Raw genomic sequence first — 15,327 nt, 5'->3', positions numbered from 1 at the left:
CTGCAATCCCAGCACTTTGGGAGGCCGAGGTGGACAGATCACTTGAGGTAAGGAGTTTGAGACCAGCCTGGCCAACATGGCGAAATCCCGTCTCTACTAAAAGTACAAAAATTAGCTGGGCGTGGTGGCACACGCCTGTAGTCCCAGTTACTCAGGAGGCTGAGGCAGGAGAATTGCTTGAACCCAGGAGGTGGAGGTTGCAGTGAGCCGAGATCGCACCACTGCACTGCAGCCTGGACGACTAGAGCAAGACTCCGCCTCTAAATAAATAAATACATACAAAAATACATACATACATACATATACAATAGCTGGGAGTGGTGGCTAATGCCTGTAATCCCAGCACTTTGGGAAGCTGAGGCGGGCGGATCACCTGAGGTCTGGAGTTCACAACCGGCCTGGCCAACATGGTGGAACTCCGTGTCCTCTAAAAACACAAAAATGAGCCAGGCGTCGTGACACCCTCCTATAATCCCAGCTGCTCGGGAGGCTGAGGCAAGAGAATAGCTTGAACCTGGGAGGTGCAGGTTGCAATAAACCGAGACGGCACCGCTGCACTGCAGCCTGGGCGACAGAGCGAGACTCTTGTCTCAAAATTAATTAATTAAAATTAAAAAGAGAAGCATAGATCAAGTGAAATCCAGAAGTGTCGAATATTGGTAGCGTTTGAGAGGTACTTAAGAGTTTGTTATACTAGTCCCTCTAATGTGCATGTTTGAAAATAATCAGAATAAAACACTTTGAGGGCTACGGGGGAAAAAAAGAGGGGTCAGCTGTGGCCCAAGAAAGGCCAGGCACCCAGCCTACGCACGTGCCCCTCTGCGTTGCACTAGTGTGGGCCTTGGCTCCCACCCTGAACATCTCGTCTCATCTTTAAATGTCTTCAGGTGTCCTCCGCCACGAAGCCAGGGTCAAGTGCTTCCTCCTGGGCATCTCTAGTCTTCATGGGAACCACAGGTCGAGTGTCAACCTACCCCAGGGTAGGAGCCCCCAGTCTTCAGTCCCAGACCCCCGCTAGGCCTCCTAGCCTTGCCCAACCCTGAGGCTGACGCCGACTTCAGCGTCTTTTAAAACTTCCAGCACGGACTTCGCGGTGGCACGGGAGGGGCCTCCGAACTTTCCTGCGTTCTCAAAGGTCCGGATTCCACATTGGGGACGGGACCAACTGACTTTGCTTTGCTCTCATTAGCCTGTGTTCCTCCAGGAAGGCGGAACCGCCTATCTTCGCTGCGCTGTCATAGGCCCAGGTTCTTGCGTTTGTTTGTCCTTCTCTGACTCTGATTGGCCTATATTCCCCCTGAGGGTGTGGCTAGGTCTCATTGGCCCTCGCGCCCGGACGTATGACGTCATGTGCCAGCTCCCGTCGCTTTTGCTGGACGTCATCCTCGGGAGCCCACCCTGACGAAGGCGGAGAGTAGACAGCAGAACCGGCGGCGGCGGCGGCCGGGCTGAGACAGTAGTAGCGGCGACAGCGACGGCGGCAGCGATGGCTGGGGCGGGGCCAGCCCCGGGACTCCCGGGTGCAGGAGGACCTGTGGTCCCTGGCCCTGGCACTGGCATCCCGGGCAAGAGCGGCGAGGAACGCTTGAAGGAAATGGAGGCGGAGATGGCCCTGTAAGGCCCAGGACAGGGAGAGATGAAAGTCGTCCCAGAGCCAGAGCCTCCGAATCCCGGAGCCTCCAGGCCTCGATTGGCCAGAGATACGGCTCTCATATGGGGAAATGGGACCTTCGGGATTGTGGGTGTGGGGATAGGGGAGAGGTTGGCAGGAGTCAGGGTCCCCGCGCAGTATATCCAGAGTTCCAAAATTGGTACGAGATCCTGAGCTCTGGTGTCTGTTCTATTCCTCCAGTTTTGAGCAGGAAGTTCTGGGGGCTCCAGTACCCGGAATCCCAGCTGCTGTGCCTGCAGTGCCCACGGTCCCCACGGTAGAAGCGATGCAGGTCCCAGCGGCTCCTGTGATCCGCCCAATTATTGCGACCAACACATACCAGCAGGTACGGTTGAGCTAAGGCATATAAGTTAGGGAACACAATACCTCGAACACAGTAGGTGTTTGTGTACAGAGAGCTGTTGACGTTTTGGCTTGTTGACTAATTAGCATGACAAATATTTTATGTGCCAGGCACTGAGAACACAGTAATGACTGAGACAGACATTTCTGCCCTTTGGGAGCTTATATTCTAGAGCATGCTGTCCAGTAGAGCTTTCTGCAATAACGGAAATGTTCTGATGTATTTAAAATTTATTTATTTTATTTATTTATTTTTTTCTTGAGACGGAGTTTCGCTCTTGTTACCCAGGCTGGAGTGCAATGGCGCGATCTCGGCTCACTGCAACCTCCGCCTCCTGGGTTCAGGCAATTCTCCTGCCTCAGCCTCCCGAGTAGCTGGGATTACAGGCACGCGCCACCATGCCCAGCTAATTTTTTGTATTTTTAGTAGAGACGGGGTTCACCGTGTTGACCAGGGTGGTCTCGATTTCTTGACCTTGTGATCCACCCGCCTCGGCCTCCCAAAGTACTGGGATTACAGGCTTGAGCCACTGCGCCCGGCCCTAAAATTTATATTTAATAGTTCCTTATTCCTAGTCACATTTCAAGTGCTCAATAGCCAACCATATATGAATAGTAGAGAAGGAGAGATAAATTATGATGATGAAGATAGGCTGGACACGCCTGTAACCCAGCATTTTGGGAGCCAAGGCAGGAAGATCGCTGGAGGCCAGGAGTCAGCCTGGGCAACACAGATCCTGTCTCTACAAAAAAAAAAGCAGAAAAATTAGCCAGGCCTGGTGGCACAAGCCTGTAGTCAGAGCTACTAGGGAGGCTGAGGTAGGAGGATTGTTTGAGCCCAGGAGTTCAAGACTGCAGTGAGCTATGATCATGCCACTGCACTCCAGCCTGGGTGACAGAGCAAGACCTAGTCTCTGCAAAAACTTAAAGTTAAAAAATGAAAATGAGCAAATGAAACTTGTTCATTCTGTCAACAAATAATTATCAGGTGCCTGTTATGCACCAGTCATTTTTCTAGGCATTCAGCATATAGCTGAGTACAAAACAAAAATAATCACTGTATTTTTGGGGCCTGTAATCCTGGCACTTTGGGAGGCTGAGGTGGGCGGATTGCTTGAGGTCAGGAGTTGGAGACCAGCCTGGCCTCCCTAGTGAAACACGGTTTCCACTAAAAAAAATACAAAAATTGGCCGGGCCGGGTGGCTCACACCTGTAACCCCAGCACTTTGGGAGACTGAGGTGATTGGATCACAAGGTCAAGAGATCAAGATCATCCTGGCCAACATGGTGAAACCCCATCTCTACTAAAAACAAAAAAAATAGCTGGGTGTCGTGGCATGCACCTGTAGTCCCAGCTACTTGGGAAGCTGAGGCAGGAGAATTGCTTGAACCTTCGAGGCAGAGGTTTCAGTGAGCTGGGATCATGCCACTGCACTCCAGCCTGGCAACAGAGCAAGACTCTGTCTCAGAAAGAAAGAAAGGCGGGGGGTGGGGGAGAAAGAAAGAAAGAAAAAGGAAAGAAAGAAAGAAAAAAAAAATACAAAAATTAGCCGGGCCTGGTGGCACATGCCTGTAATCCCAGCTACTTGGGAGGCTGAGGCAGGAGAGTCGCTTGAACCTGGGAGGCAGAGGTTGCAGTGAGCTGAGATCACACCACTGCACTCCAGCCTGGTCAACAGAGTGAAACTCCATCTCAAAATAAGTAAATAAATAAAAGTATTTTAAGAAAGATGGAAGTTCCTTAGCACAGTCACAGAAGCCCTTTCTGAGGAAATCACATTTAAGCAAAGATACAAAGGAGACAGTGGAGGGAACCATGCAGATGTCTAGGGGAAGAGCATTCCCAGCAGAAAACTACCAATGCAAAGGTCCTGAGGTGTCCGGCGTGGTGGCTCACACCTGTAATCCCAGCACTTTGGGAGGCTGAGATGGGTGGATCACAAGGTCAAGAGATCAAGACAATCCTGGCCAACATGGTGAAATCCCATCTTTATTAAAAATACAAAAATTAGCTGGGCGTGGTGGCACTTGATTGTATTCCCAGCTACAAGAGAGGCTAGGGCAGGAAAATCGCTTGAACCTGGGAGGCTGAGGTTGCAGTGAGCCGAGATCACACCACTGCACTCCAGTCTGGCGACAGCGTGAGATTCCATCTCAAAAAAAAATTTTTTTAAAAAAAGGACCCTGGCGGCCGGGTGCAGCGGCTCACGCCTGTAATCCCAGCACTTTGGGAGGCCGAGGCAGGTGGATCACGAGGTCAAGAGATCGAGACCATCCTGGTCAACATGGTGAAACCCCGTCTCTACTAAAAATACAAAAAATTAGCTGGGCATAGTGGCGCGTGCCTGTAATCCCAGCTACTCAGCAGGCTGAGGCAGGAGAATTGCCTGAACCCAGGAGGCGGAGGTTGCGGTGAGCCGAGATTGCGCCATTGCACTCCAGCCTGGGTAACGAGGGAAACTCTGTCTCAAAAAAAAAAAAACAAAAAAAAAAACAAAAAAAAACAAAAAAAAAGGACCCTGGCTTGTGCTGTGAGATTGGGAGCTGTTGAAAGATTTTGAGCAGAAAGATAATGTGGTCCAACTTCGAGGTTAACAGCTTAGCTCTGGATGTGTAAAAATAGACAGTAAGCTGGACATGGTGGCTCACACCTGTAATCTCAACATTTTGGGAGGCTGAAGCAGGTGGATCACCTGAGGTCAGGAGTTCAAGATCAGCCTAGCCAACATGGTGAAACCCCTACTCTACTAAAAAATACAAAAATTAGCCATGTGTGGTGGTGCGTGCCTATAATCCCAGCTACTCAGGAGGCTTAGGCAGGAAAATGGCTTGAACCTGGGAGGTGGAGGTTGCAGTAGGCTACAATGGTGCCACTGCACTCCAGCTTGGGCAACAGATTAAGACTCAGTCTCAAAAAAGAAAAAAAAGAATAGACTGTAAGGGACGAGGGCAGAATCCAGGAGATGGAGGAAGGGGCTCATACAGTAATCTAGGCAGGAGCAAATGGTGGCTTGCATGGAGGTTGTGCATAGGAGATGGGGAGGACAAGCTGAACACAGTTTCAGTCAGTGCTAAGTGCTATAGGGTAGATGAAATAAGGTGGTAAGAGAAGCCGGGGCCAGGGAGCCCTAGTGTGATCCCAAAAGCCTCCCCGAGAAGTGGCATTTTAGCTGAGACCTGAGATAGCCATATACAGAGCACTAAGCATGAAGCTCTTGGCCTCTTGGGGTGAGCTAGTCACAGCAGATGGGGAGTGCTGAGTCAGGCCCCTCACCCTGACCTCTCCCCCGACAGGTCCAGCAGACTCTGGAGGCCCGGGCAGCCGCTGCAGCCACAGTAGTTCCTCCCATGGTGGGTGGCTCTCCTTTTGTGGGTCCTGGTAAGTAAAGAGTGGCAAGGTGAGGGGGTCGGGTGGTAAAAACGTGTGCCCAGGACTCTCCTCCCACCATCCTTGTCTCTCCCCTCCCAATAGTTGGCTTTGGCCCTGGAGATCGGAGTCACCTGGACAGTCCAGAGGCTCGAGAAGCCATGTTCCTGCGGCGAGCAGGTGAGTCTGGGGCCAGGGACCCCACATTTAATCAGGCACTCTTGTTTACATGACTTCAGCCTCTTGCCTAAATCCTCGCTCAAATCACCCTTTGCATTTCACCCTAACTTGATGTTGTCATCCTAAAGCACAAATTTGATCATGTCCTTCCTGATTATGTCAAGTCAACTTTGTTTCAACCTGACCATTGCAAACCAACCCTCCTGCTGTCAGTCCTATTCCCAAATTCCCACAGCACCTAACACCTTATAACAAGCTATACCATTTCTTATGTAGTATAGCTATCATCTTTTGCTTTCTCTGAAATGTAAGCTCCATGAGGGGCAGAAGTCTCAGTATCTGCTGCATAGGAAGCATTGTGTACTGTCTGTTGATGGGATGGACAGACCGACCAGACAAGCACCAGGCTCTTCCTCTGGCAGTCACAACCCTGTGTGACCTAGCTCCTTGCAGAGAGATCCCAGCAGCCCGCACATTTCTGGAATGTGACAGCAGTGCTTTTGTTGATGTCCCTTCTCTCCCTGCTCACTGTCACCTGGCTGTAATCTTCCAGCCATCCTCCCCCAGGCCATTTTCCACATTCCACCTTTTGTTCCTTAGGTAACCTTTACTTGCACTGTCAATTGTCAGTTTGTAGGACACTACTTCCTTATATGTATGAAAAGGATGCGTGTTCTTATTTGGATGTAAAATTATGGTATAATCTCTATTAAACCAAACATGCTACTTACATTACCTAAATCCTGTTAGTACTTTTTAATCTGATGATCTCTGAGAAGTTGTAATGTCTTTTACTTTTTAGTATGGTTTTGATTAAAATGCAAATCTGACTTCCCCTGCCCAGCTTCCAACCCTGCTATGGCTCCCCATTGCCCTCAGGATACCCATGGCTCAGCCAAGAATGCTGTGCTTAATAAACAAACAAACAAGCTGTGCTTGGGTGCCTGCTGGCCGCGCAGCCCCTCTCACCATGCTCTCTAATCCCCACTTCTTCTACACTAAACTGAAAAGGGAAGAGGTTTTGCTTATAGGTTTTCTCCCTGCCAATAATATTCCCACTCACCCTTTGCCTAATGCTTCATTGCCCTTCGGGTCTCAGCTCACAGGTCCCTTTCTCCAGGAAGCCCTCCCTAGGCCTGGCTGGGTCAGAGGCTGGCCCTGGGCGCCAGAGGCTCCCTAGGCTCCCGTTTCTTAGCACTGATCCCTCTGCCTGGGCTTCCCTGCTTCCAGCCCTGGTCCCCGTGGGCTCTCCTTGTCTAGTGATGCCGCCATTCCCTCCTCTTCTGGACCAGGAGCTCCCTGAGGACCCTGGGCCTGTTGGTGTATCCCAGCATTGCCTGCCACAGGGCTGAGCCGGAGGAGCACCTCTGGTAAATTTTCATGGACTGAACCAGGGGAGAGGCCCCATATCTCCAGGAGGGCTCCCCAGACTCTTCTCCAGGATTTCTTGGATCCTGAGACTGCACACACACATGTGCACACCTTGCCCCAAGTGCCCCTGTCCCCCATGACACACACCCCCATCTCTCTCTCCCACAGCTGTGGCCCCCCAGAGGGCCCCTATCCTGCGTCCAGCCTTCATCCCCCACGTGCTACAGAGAGCAGGTGAGGGGCCAGGGTCATCAGCCCTGCCACATATCTCCCCCCAGGCCCTGGAACTCCCCACTAACACCCTGACAGATTCCGCTCTCTCCTCTGCAGCAGCCGGCCCCCGCCCTATGGCCCTGCGGCCCCCTCACCAGGCCCTCGTGGGCCCCCCTCTGCCTGGGCCCCCTGGACCACCCATGATGCTGCCACCAATGGCTCGGGCTCCAGGGCCCCCACTAGGCTCCATGGCTGCGCTGAGGCCCCCTCTGGTGAGTGTGGAAAGGAAACTAATGGTCAGAGGTGTGGTGGGCGGGGACACCATCCATCCTGGCCCTATGGGCTGTGTCTGAGTCGGCCTCTCCCTTGGCTTTTCGTTTCTCTACCTTCTCCCTCTGCCTTTGTCTCTTTCTGCATCTGTCTTTCTGTGACAAAATCTATTCTCTCCTTCTGTGAAGGGAGTACAGAGAGAAACACGTGCTATTGGAGTATTTCTCATGTGATTGTTCCCGATGTTCTTGTCTGTGGCTGTCTGTCTCTCTCTGCCTGTGTTCCTCCTGCTCTGCATTTGTCTGGTTGGAGATTCCTTCTGTGCCTGGGTGTCTCTGGGCTGCTCTCTGGGCCCCAGGCACTTGTTTGTTGGATGGAATGGCGATGAGAGTAAGGTCTGAGCTTGTGAGCCAGCCCTCGTCATGCTCTCCTCTTACCTACAGGAAGAGCCAGCAGCACCCCGAGAGCTGGGCCTAGGCCTGGGGCTAGGCCTGAAAGAAAAGGAAGAGGCAGTGGTGGCGGCGGCGGCTGGGCTGGAGGAGGCTAGTGCGGCTGTGGCCGTGGGGGCAGGAGGTGCCCCAGCTGGCCCTGCCGTCATTGGGCCCAGCCTGCCGCTGGCCCTGGCCATGCCACTGCCCGAGCCTGAGCCCCTGCCCCTCCCGCTGGAAGTCGTCCGAGGCCTCCTGCCCCCACTGCGCATTCCTGAACTCCTGTCCCTGCGTCCTCGGCCCCGGCCCCCTCGGCCAGAGCCACCCCCTGGCCTCATGGCTCTCGAGGTGAGCAGGGAGTCTAGCAGTGAGGGAATAGAGGGGATGGGGGGACAGACAGGGTCCCAGGAACTTCCATACCACAGACTGGGCAGTGGTAGGACCTGGGCGGAGGGAGGTGGACACATGCTCCCCACATCCAGAAGCACATCCAGCCCTTACCACGGTGGCAGGGGGCCCAGGGGCCAAAAGACAGTGGGAGACCCCAATACCAAGCCCTTTGCACCCCTCCCCTCTTCTCTGCAGGTCCCAGAGCCCCTGGGTGAAGACAAGAAGAAGGGGAAGCCAGAGAAATTGAAACGCTGCATTCGCACAGCAGCGGGGAGCAGCTGGGAGGACCCCAGCCTGCTGGAGTGGGATGCAGGTAAGTGGCTGAAGCTCGAGGTCAGGCATGGGTCGGCCAAGGTCAAACCAGGCTGCTATCCTTGGCCTCGGGCCGGGAGGGTTAGCCCAGTAACTCCATCCATCTCAGTAGAGTGGGTGCTGTTGTTAGCCTACCTCGGGGAGGGGAGGCTGTGGCTCAGGGGCCTGTTCCTTACCCAGCCATGGGCTGGAGCTTGGTGGGGGTAACTGGGACATGGGGTTTTGTAGCCCCTGTTTTACTCAGGAAGCACCTGGCTTCCTAAAGGTCAGAGAGCATTTTGTCTCCCAACTCTTAGGAAAAATTGTAAACACAGAATAGCACAGTAAACAGCCTTCTATCCACCACCTAGATTCTGCAATTAACATTTTGCTGTGTTCACTTTTTTCCTTTTTGTGTATGTAGATGGTTTGTCATTGGAAGCAAGTTATAACTGACATAATAACTTCACTTCTAAATACCTCAGTATTTATCTCCTAAGAAAAGAGATATTTTGGCCAGGCACAGTGGCTCATGCCTGTAACCCCAGCACTTTGGGAGGCCGAGGCAGGCAGATCACCTGAGATGGGAGTTTGAGACCAGCCTGACCAACATGGAGAAACTGCGTCTCTACTAAAAGTACAAAATTAGCCGGGCATGGTGATACATGCCTATAATCCCATCTACTCGGGAGGCTGAGGCAGGAGAATCCCTTGAACCCGGGAGGTGGAGATTGCGGTAAGCCAAGATCGCGCCATTGCACTCCAACCTGGGCAACAAGAGCAAAACTCTGTCTCAAAATAAATAAATAAATAAAAAATAGCCAGGCGTGTGGCAGGTGCCTGTCATCCCAGCTACTTGGGAGGCTGAGATAGGAGAATTGCCTGAACCCAGGAGGTGGAGTTTGCAGTGAGCCAAGATCGCTCCACTACACTCCAGCCTGGGCAACAGAGCAAGACTCCATCTCAAAAAAAGAAAAAGAGATATTTTTTGCATATCATAATACCATTATCATCTCTAAGAAAATTAACTGATTCTGCAGTCGTATCTTATATGCATATCTTATATGCATATATAAGGTTTATATGCGTATTTCCTTAGGCATCCTAAAACTCTGTTAGAGCTATTCATGTTTTTGCCCTGAATCAGGAAGCATGCAATTTTATGTCCCTCGATTATATCTTAAGAACAGTCGCTTTCCTACCTCTTTGTTTTGTGTATGTTTTTGGAAACATCCAGGGCAGTCGTCGTTTGTCCGGTTCTTTGCTCCTGGCGTGGCCTAACGTGTGCTTAGAATGTCCCAAATCACCACAGAAGCCATGGGGCAGCCACAGCAATGGCTGAAGAAGGACATGGACCCCCTCCTGCCTCAGTGTTTGACTTCTGTCTTCTCTCCTTGGAACATCTACGTGGCCCAGAGAAAACCCTAGCTTTGTGACCTTGGGCAAGTCACTTAGCCTTTTTTTTTTTTTTTTTTTTCTTGAGACAGTCTCGCTCTGTTGCCCAGGCTGGAGTACAGTGGTGCAATCTTGGCTCACGGCAACCTCCGCCTCCTGGGTTCAAGCAATTCTCCCACCTCAGCCTCTCGAGTAGCTGGGATTACAGGCACTCACCACCATACCCAGCTAATTTTTCTATTTTTTTTAGTAGAGATGAGGTTTCACCATGTTGGTCAGGCTGGTCTTGAACTCTTAACCTCAAGTGATTCCACCCGTCTTGGCCTCCCAAAGTGCTGGGATCACAGGCGTGAGCCACTGCACTTGGCTCACTTAGCCTTTTAAGCCTCATCTTCCTCATCCCCCGCCTTGTGGGGACAGGAATTCATTGGGACGGAGCATGTTCGGCAGAGGCACAGGCCCAACCCAGAGGCAGCGTGAGAATGTCAGCTGGGTGCAGTCGTGGCAGAGGAGCAGGCAGTGTATGTCCAGGTCTCAAGGGGGCGTTAGGGCAGGCTCTGCAGGGGAAGCAGGGCTGAGGAAAGATGAAGCCCATGTTCCTGAGGTGCCATGATGGTCAGCCAGTGGGTGTCAGGGGACCAAGGAACACCAAGGCTCAGAGGAAAGGCCAGGGCTGAGGCAGAGAGCAGTGTTACCAGGGGAATGAGTGAGGTGGCCCTGGGGTGGGGAGGGCAGTGCAATTCAAGGTTAAAAGTAAGGACTCAAGCCAGGTGCTGCTTTTCCCAGCTCTGCCACTTCCTGCTTGTGTCACTTTGGGCAGTGACTTGACCTTTCTGTGCCTCAGTGTAAAAGCATCATTGGGAGTGCCAGAAATGGAAACCTCCCTCCAGGTGCTCAGCCGAGCTCCTGGCACAGGGTCAGTAGGTGTTGGCCATTATTACTAAGAGGTCCCTAGGCAGAGACTGGATGCCTCTGAAAAGGTGGGGTCATTCAGACAAGGTAGACACCGGGCAAAGCCTCTGCATCTTCTGATATCGTCCCCCCACCCCCCAGATGACTTCCGGATCTTCTGTGGGGATCTGGGCAATGAGGTGAACGATGACATCTTGGCACGCGCCTTCAGCCGCTTCCCATCCTTCCTTAAGGCCAAGGTGATCCGTGACAAGCGCACAGGCAAGACCAAGGGCTACGGCTTCGTCAGCTTCAAGGACCCCAGTGACTACGTGCGCGCCATGCGTGAGATGAATGGTGGGTGAGGCTGCTCCTGGGGAAATCGGGTGTGGCAGGCACTGGCCTAAGCCTGACCCGAGCCTGCCTTGAACCCTCTGTCCCCACAGGGAAGTATGTGGGCTCGCGCCCCATCAAGCTTCGCAAGAGCATGTGGAAGGACCGGAACCTGGACGTGGTCCGCAAGAAGCAGAAGGAAAAGAAGAAGCTGGGCCTGAGATAGGGTCTGTGGCTGGGCACCCGCTCCCACCTGGCCGGGCGCTAGCTCCTTCCTCAGTTCTCTTTGGAAACCCCCCAGCTATCCATCCACCTCCCACCCCAAAACCAGTTTCAATAAATTTATGTTCATTTCCACCCCTGGCTGGGTGTGGAAGCATGCTGTGGGGAGCAGGGCTTGGCTTCCCCACACCTGGAAGTGGCAGGGAGCCTGGAGAGTTTACCCAGATGAACACCCAGGCAGGCGCTTCTGAGCCCTTCCTGTGCTCCCATTCCCTCTTCAAACCTCTTCCACACATGCTGAGTGCCAAGTATTCCAGAGGAGAACAGGGGTGGATGGCAAGGGTGAAAACAAGCTGAGGCCCAGACCTGTGTTCCAGCTGCTTCCTGTGTTCTCAGCACCAAGGTAGGGGATCTTCTAGGCCCTACCCTTCTGGAACTAATAGCCTTCTCGGCCCTCTTCCATCCAGCAGACTCTCACCGAGGGTCTGGACAGTGCTTGGGGACACGATGGTGACTGAAAGTCCTGGGCCCTCCACCCTTAGAGTTCAAGGTCCAGTGGCAGAAAATAGGCCCAGTGCCCTGACAGTGAGGGCCCAGAGTGGTCAGGGCAGGATGGGGGTGCCAGAGCGCTGACCTGTGGGTGAGGGGACCCTTCCTGAAGGAACTGTCCACCCCTAAGTCTCTTGTGGGGCTTTCCAGCTTCTCCACCCTGCCATGCCAGCCAGTTCACTGCACCCTAAGTTTCAGTGGGCACTTCTGTATCTCACTGTCTCTGTGGGTGCCCCTCCGTTTCTTGTCCCTAAGCTTCTGTATCCCTGTCGGTCTCTGATCTCTCCCTCGGAGCTGGGAAACGAAAGAGGAGAGACCCACAGATGGAGACAGAGAACAGAGACTTGGGATCTGTCCCCCTTTTCCCAGCTCCAAGCTGGCCTCTGCCTGTCTGAAGAGGTGTTTGTGCAGGGCCTTGAATGCCAGGCTGTAGAGCTTAAACTTTACCCTGAAGGCGGCAGCTAGCCCCAAAAAGCTCAGAAGATTGAAGCAGCACACGGTCCTGGCAGCACAGATGTGCACTGTAGAAAGAGCCCTGCAACCACCACTGTGGCTGGAGGTCTGGAAGGAGGCTGGGGCAGGGAGCAGGCCAGAGGAGGGAGATGGCAGGGTTTGAGTATGGGGAGGAGAGAAGGGTCTCCCAGGGACACAGTCATCAGAACCTTCCATTAGGAGAGGCAGGTTGGGCAAGACTGGGGCATAAGTCGGATGGACAATACCAAGGCCTCTCGGGGACTGAGATCTCCCTGGAGAGGTGTCGAATTTCTCCTGTTCCTATCTTCCCGCCTTACCGCCTCCTCTCTGACATCACATTTTCCAGTCTGGTCAGAGGGTGAGGGCCTCCCTCCCTGGCAGGAAGTGCCCTTTAGCCCCCTGCCACCTGGGCCAGACCACCCAGCCCAGGATCCTCAAAGTCCCTTCCCCCCATCACTAGCCCTCCCTACCCCTGATCCTGCTTCTGCTTCCCCACCTCCTGGGTTAAAGCATAGGGGCACGGGAGGAGACGGAAAGAGAGGATGACTCCAGAAAGGAGGCTTACAAATGCATGTGATTGTCACTTCCCGAGTGGGAGCAGAACAGTGGGTACAGGTGGACATGCAGAGTGGAGTAACAGGCACTGGAGACTCCGAAACTCAGGAGTGAGTGTTGTGGGGGCTGGATAATTACCAGTTGGGTACATTGCTCATTATTCTGGTGCACTAAAGGCCCAGGCCTCAAGGTGACATATATCCAGTAAGGAATCTACACTAGTACCCACTCAATGTTTTTCTTTCTTTTTTTTTTTTTTTAAAGAGATGGGGTTTCACCATGTTCTGGTCTCCAACTCCTGACCTTAGGTGTTCCACCCACCTCAGCCTCCCAAAGTGCTGGGATTACAGGCGTGAACCACCTCGCCCGGCCTTCTCTCTTTTTTTGAGACAGAGTTTTGCTCTGTTGCCAGGCCGGAGTGCAGTGGCATGATCTTGGTTCACTGCAACTTCTGCCACCCAGGTTCAAGTGATTCACCTGCCTCAGCCTCCCGAGTAGCTGGGACTACAGGCGTGTGCCACCATGCCTGGCTAGTTTTTTGTATTGGTAGAGATGGGGTTTCACTATGTTGGCCAGGATGGTCTCAATCTCCTGACCTCCTGGTCCACCTGCCTCAGCCTCCCAAAATGCTGGGAGCCCACTTCCTTTTTTTTTCTTTTTTAAATGTACACAAGTCTTCTTGAGGACAGGGAGAGACAGACACAGAGAGAGAGATAATGCAGCAGACAGAGACAGATGGAGCCATGAGCAGGAGGCTCAGAGGCAGAGAAATGAGAACCATCAGAGACTGTGCAGTGGGAATGGAGGTGGGGAGAAAACCAAGAGACAGATGGAGACAGATGAGGAGGTGAGATAGATAGGAGCACTCGAAGACAGGTGGGGAGGGACAGATGTCAGAGACTGGGTGACAAAGCCTCACTAGAGTCAGGCCCATGGCAACAGACCCAGCTCTAGAGATGCCAATCTGAAGAAAGGGCAGAGATACATGGAGAGACAGATGAGAGGCCAGCTTCAAGGACGGGAGGCCAGGACTCCCTTCAGGCCCCCATGCCGGATGGATAGAGGGACCAGTGATCCCCCAGCTCTGTGGCTCACCCCACACTGCTTCCGTTCCCAGTTCTACTCCCACCTCATGGGACCCTGATAAAGTGACTCCCTCGTGGAGCCCAGTGCCCCCCACCAGATCAGCAAGTAGTTAATGATCAAGAAGCTGGGTGACGATTGGAAGATGCCCATATGCAACTTTTAATGGTAAATATATATTTATTAAAGTAGAGTAGAATGGGCTGGGCGCAATGGCTCATGCTTGTAATTCCAGCACTTAGGGAAGCTAAGGCAACTGGATAGCCTGAGGCTAGGAGTTTGACACCAGCCTGGCCAACATGGCAAAACCCCATATCTACTAAAAATACAAAAATTAGGCCGGACATTGTGGCTCACGCCTGTAATCCCAGCACTTTGGGAGGCCGAGGCAGGTGGATTACCTGAGGTCAGGAGCTCAAGACCAGCCTGGCCAAGATGGTGAAACCCCGTCTCTACTAAAAATACAAAAAATTAGCTGGGTGTGGTGGCTTATGCCTGTAATCCCAGCTACTCCAAAGGTTGAGGTGGAAGAATCGCTTGAACCCTGGAGTCTGAGGTTGCAGTGAGCCAAGATCGCGCCACTGAACTTCAGCCTGAGCAACAGAGAGATTCCCTCTCAACAGACACACAGAGAAAACAAAAATTAGCTGGGCATGGTGGTGGGCACATGTAATTCCAGCTACTTGGGAGGCTGAGGCAGGAAAATCACTTGAGCCTGAGAGGCAGAGGTTGCAGTGAGCCAAGATTGTGCCACTGCACCCCTGCCTGGGTGACAGAGTGAGACTCTGTCTCTTAAAAAAAAAAATACAGCAGGATGGGCACAGTCTGAAGCCAAGTTACCTGGGTTAAGGGTTGCACAGTTAGCAAATAAAAATATAGGATACCCAGTCATTTAATTTTACATAAACAATTTTTTTTTTTTTTTTTGAGACGGAGTTTTGCTCTTGTTGCCCAGGCTGGAGTGCAATGTGTCAATCTTGGTTCACCGCAACCTTCACCTCCCGGGTTCAAGCAGTTCTGCCTCAGCCTCCCAAGTAGATTAGCCGCCACTACGCCTGGCTAATTTTTTGTATTTTTAGTAGAGACAAGGTTTCACCATGTTAGCCAGGCTGGTCTCGAACTCCTGACCTCAGGTGATCCACCTGCCTCAGCCTCCCAAAGTTTTGGGATTACAGGCATAAGCCACAGCACCCAACTGCAAGTTACAGCCGTTATAACATTTCATATCTGAGTTCATTTCCTGACGATATCTTTCATCCTGAATACCATTATCACATCTAAGAAAATAATTCTATGATATT

General features: G+C 52.4%; 1 protein-coding gene across 3 annotated transcripts; it reads left to right on the top strand.

Annotated features, from left to right (window-relative positions):
- The first annotated feature begins 1,365 nt into the window (after positions 1-1,365).
- On the top strand, positions 1,366-11,500 carry RBM42 (RNA binding motif protein 42). 3 transcript variants are annotated; one of them, XM_012437949.3, is made up of 10 exons: positions 1,366-1,614; positions 1,853-1,997; positions 5,309-5,393; positions 5,487-5,561; positions 7,101-7,166; positions 7,242-7,417; positions 7,859-8,191; positions 8,429-8,546; positions 10,973-11,167; positions 11,257-11,500. In XM_012437949.3, the coding sequence occupies exons 1-10, from the start codon at positions 1,487-1,489 to the stop codon at positions 11,367-11,369; spliced, it is 1,434 nt and encodes a 477-aa protein (XP_012293372.1). In that variant the 5' UTR covers positions 1,366-1,486; the 3' UTR covers positions 11,370-11,500. The 3 variants fall into 3 exon arrangements, with proteins under 3 accessions (XP_012293372.1, XP_012293380.1, XP_064237537.1); XM_012437957.3 differs by lacking the exon at positions 7,101-7,166 and having other exon boundaries at positions 7,263-7,417; XM_064381467.1 differs by lacking the exon at positions 7,101-7,166 and having other exon boundaries at positions 1,478-1,614.
- The last annotated feature ends 3,827 nt before the right edge of the window (positions 11,501-15,327 follow it).

The sequence above is a fragment of the Aotus nancymaae genome, unplaced genomic scaffold (genome assembly GCF_030222135.1).
Source record: "Aotus nancymaae isolate 86718 unplaced genomic scaffold, 86718_ANA_hifiasm-v0.15.2.pri h1tg000028l, whole genome shotgun sequence".
In the NCBI taxonomy this organism is placed as follows: domain Eukaryota; kingdom Metazoa; phylum Chordata; class Mammalia; order Primates; family Aotidae; genus Aotus; species Aotus nancymaae.
This window is presented reverse-complemented; position numbering and strand designations above follow the sequence as displayed.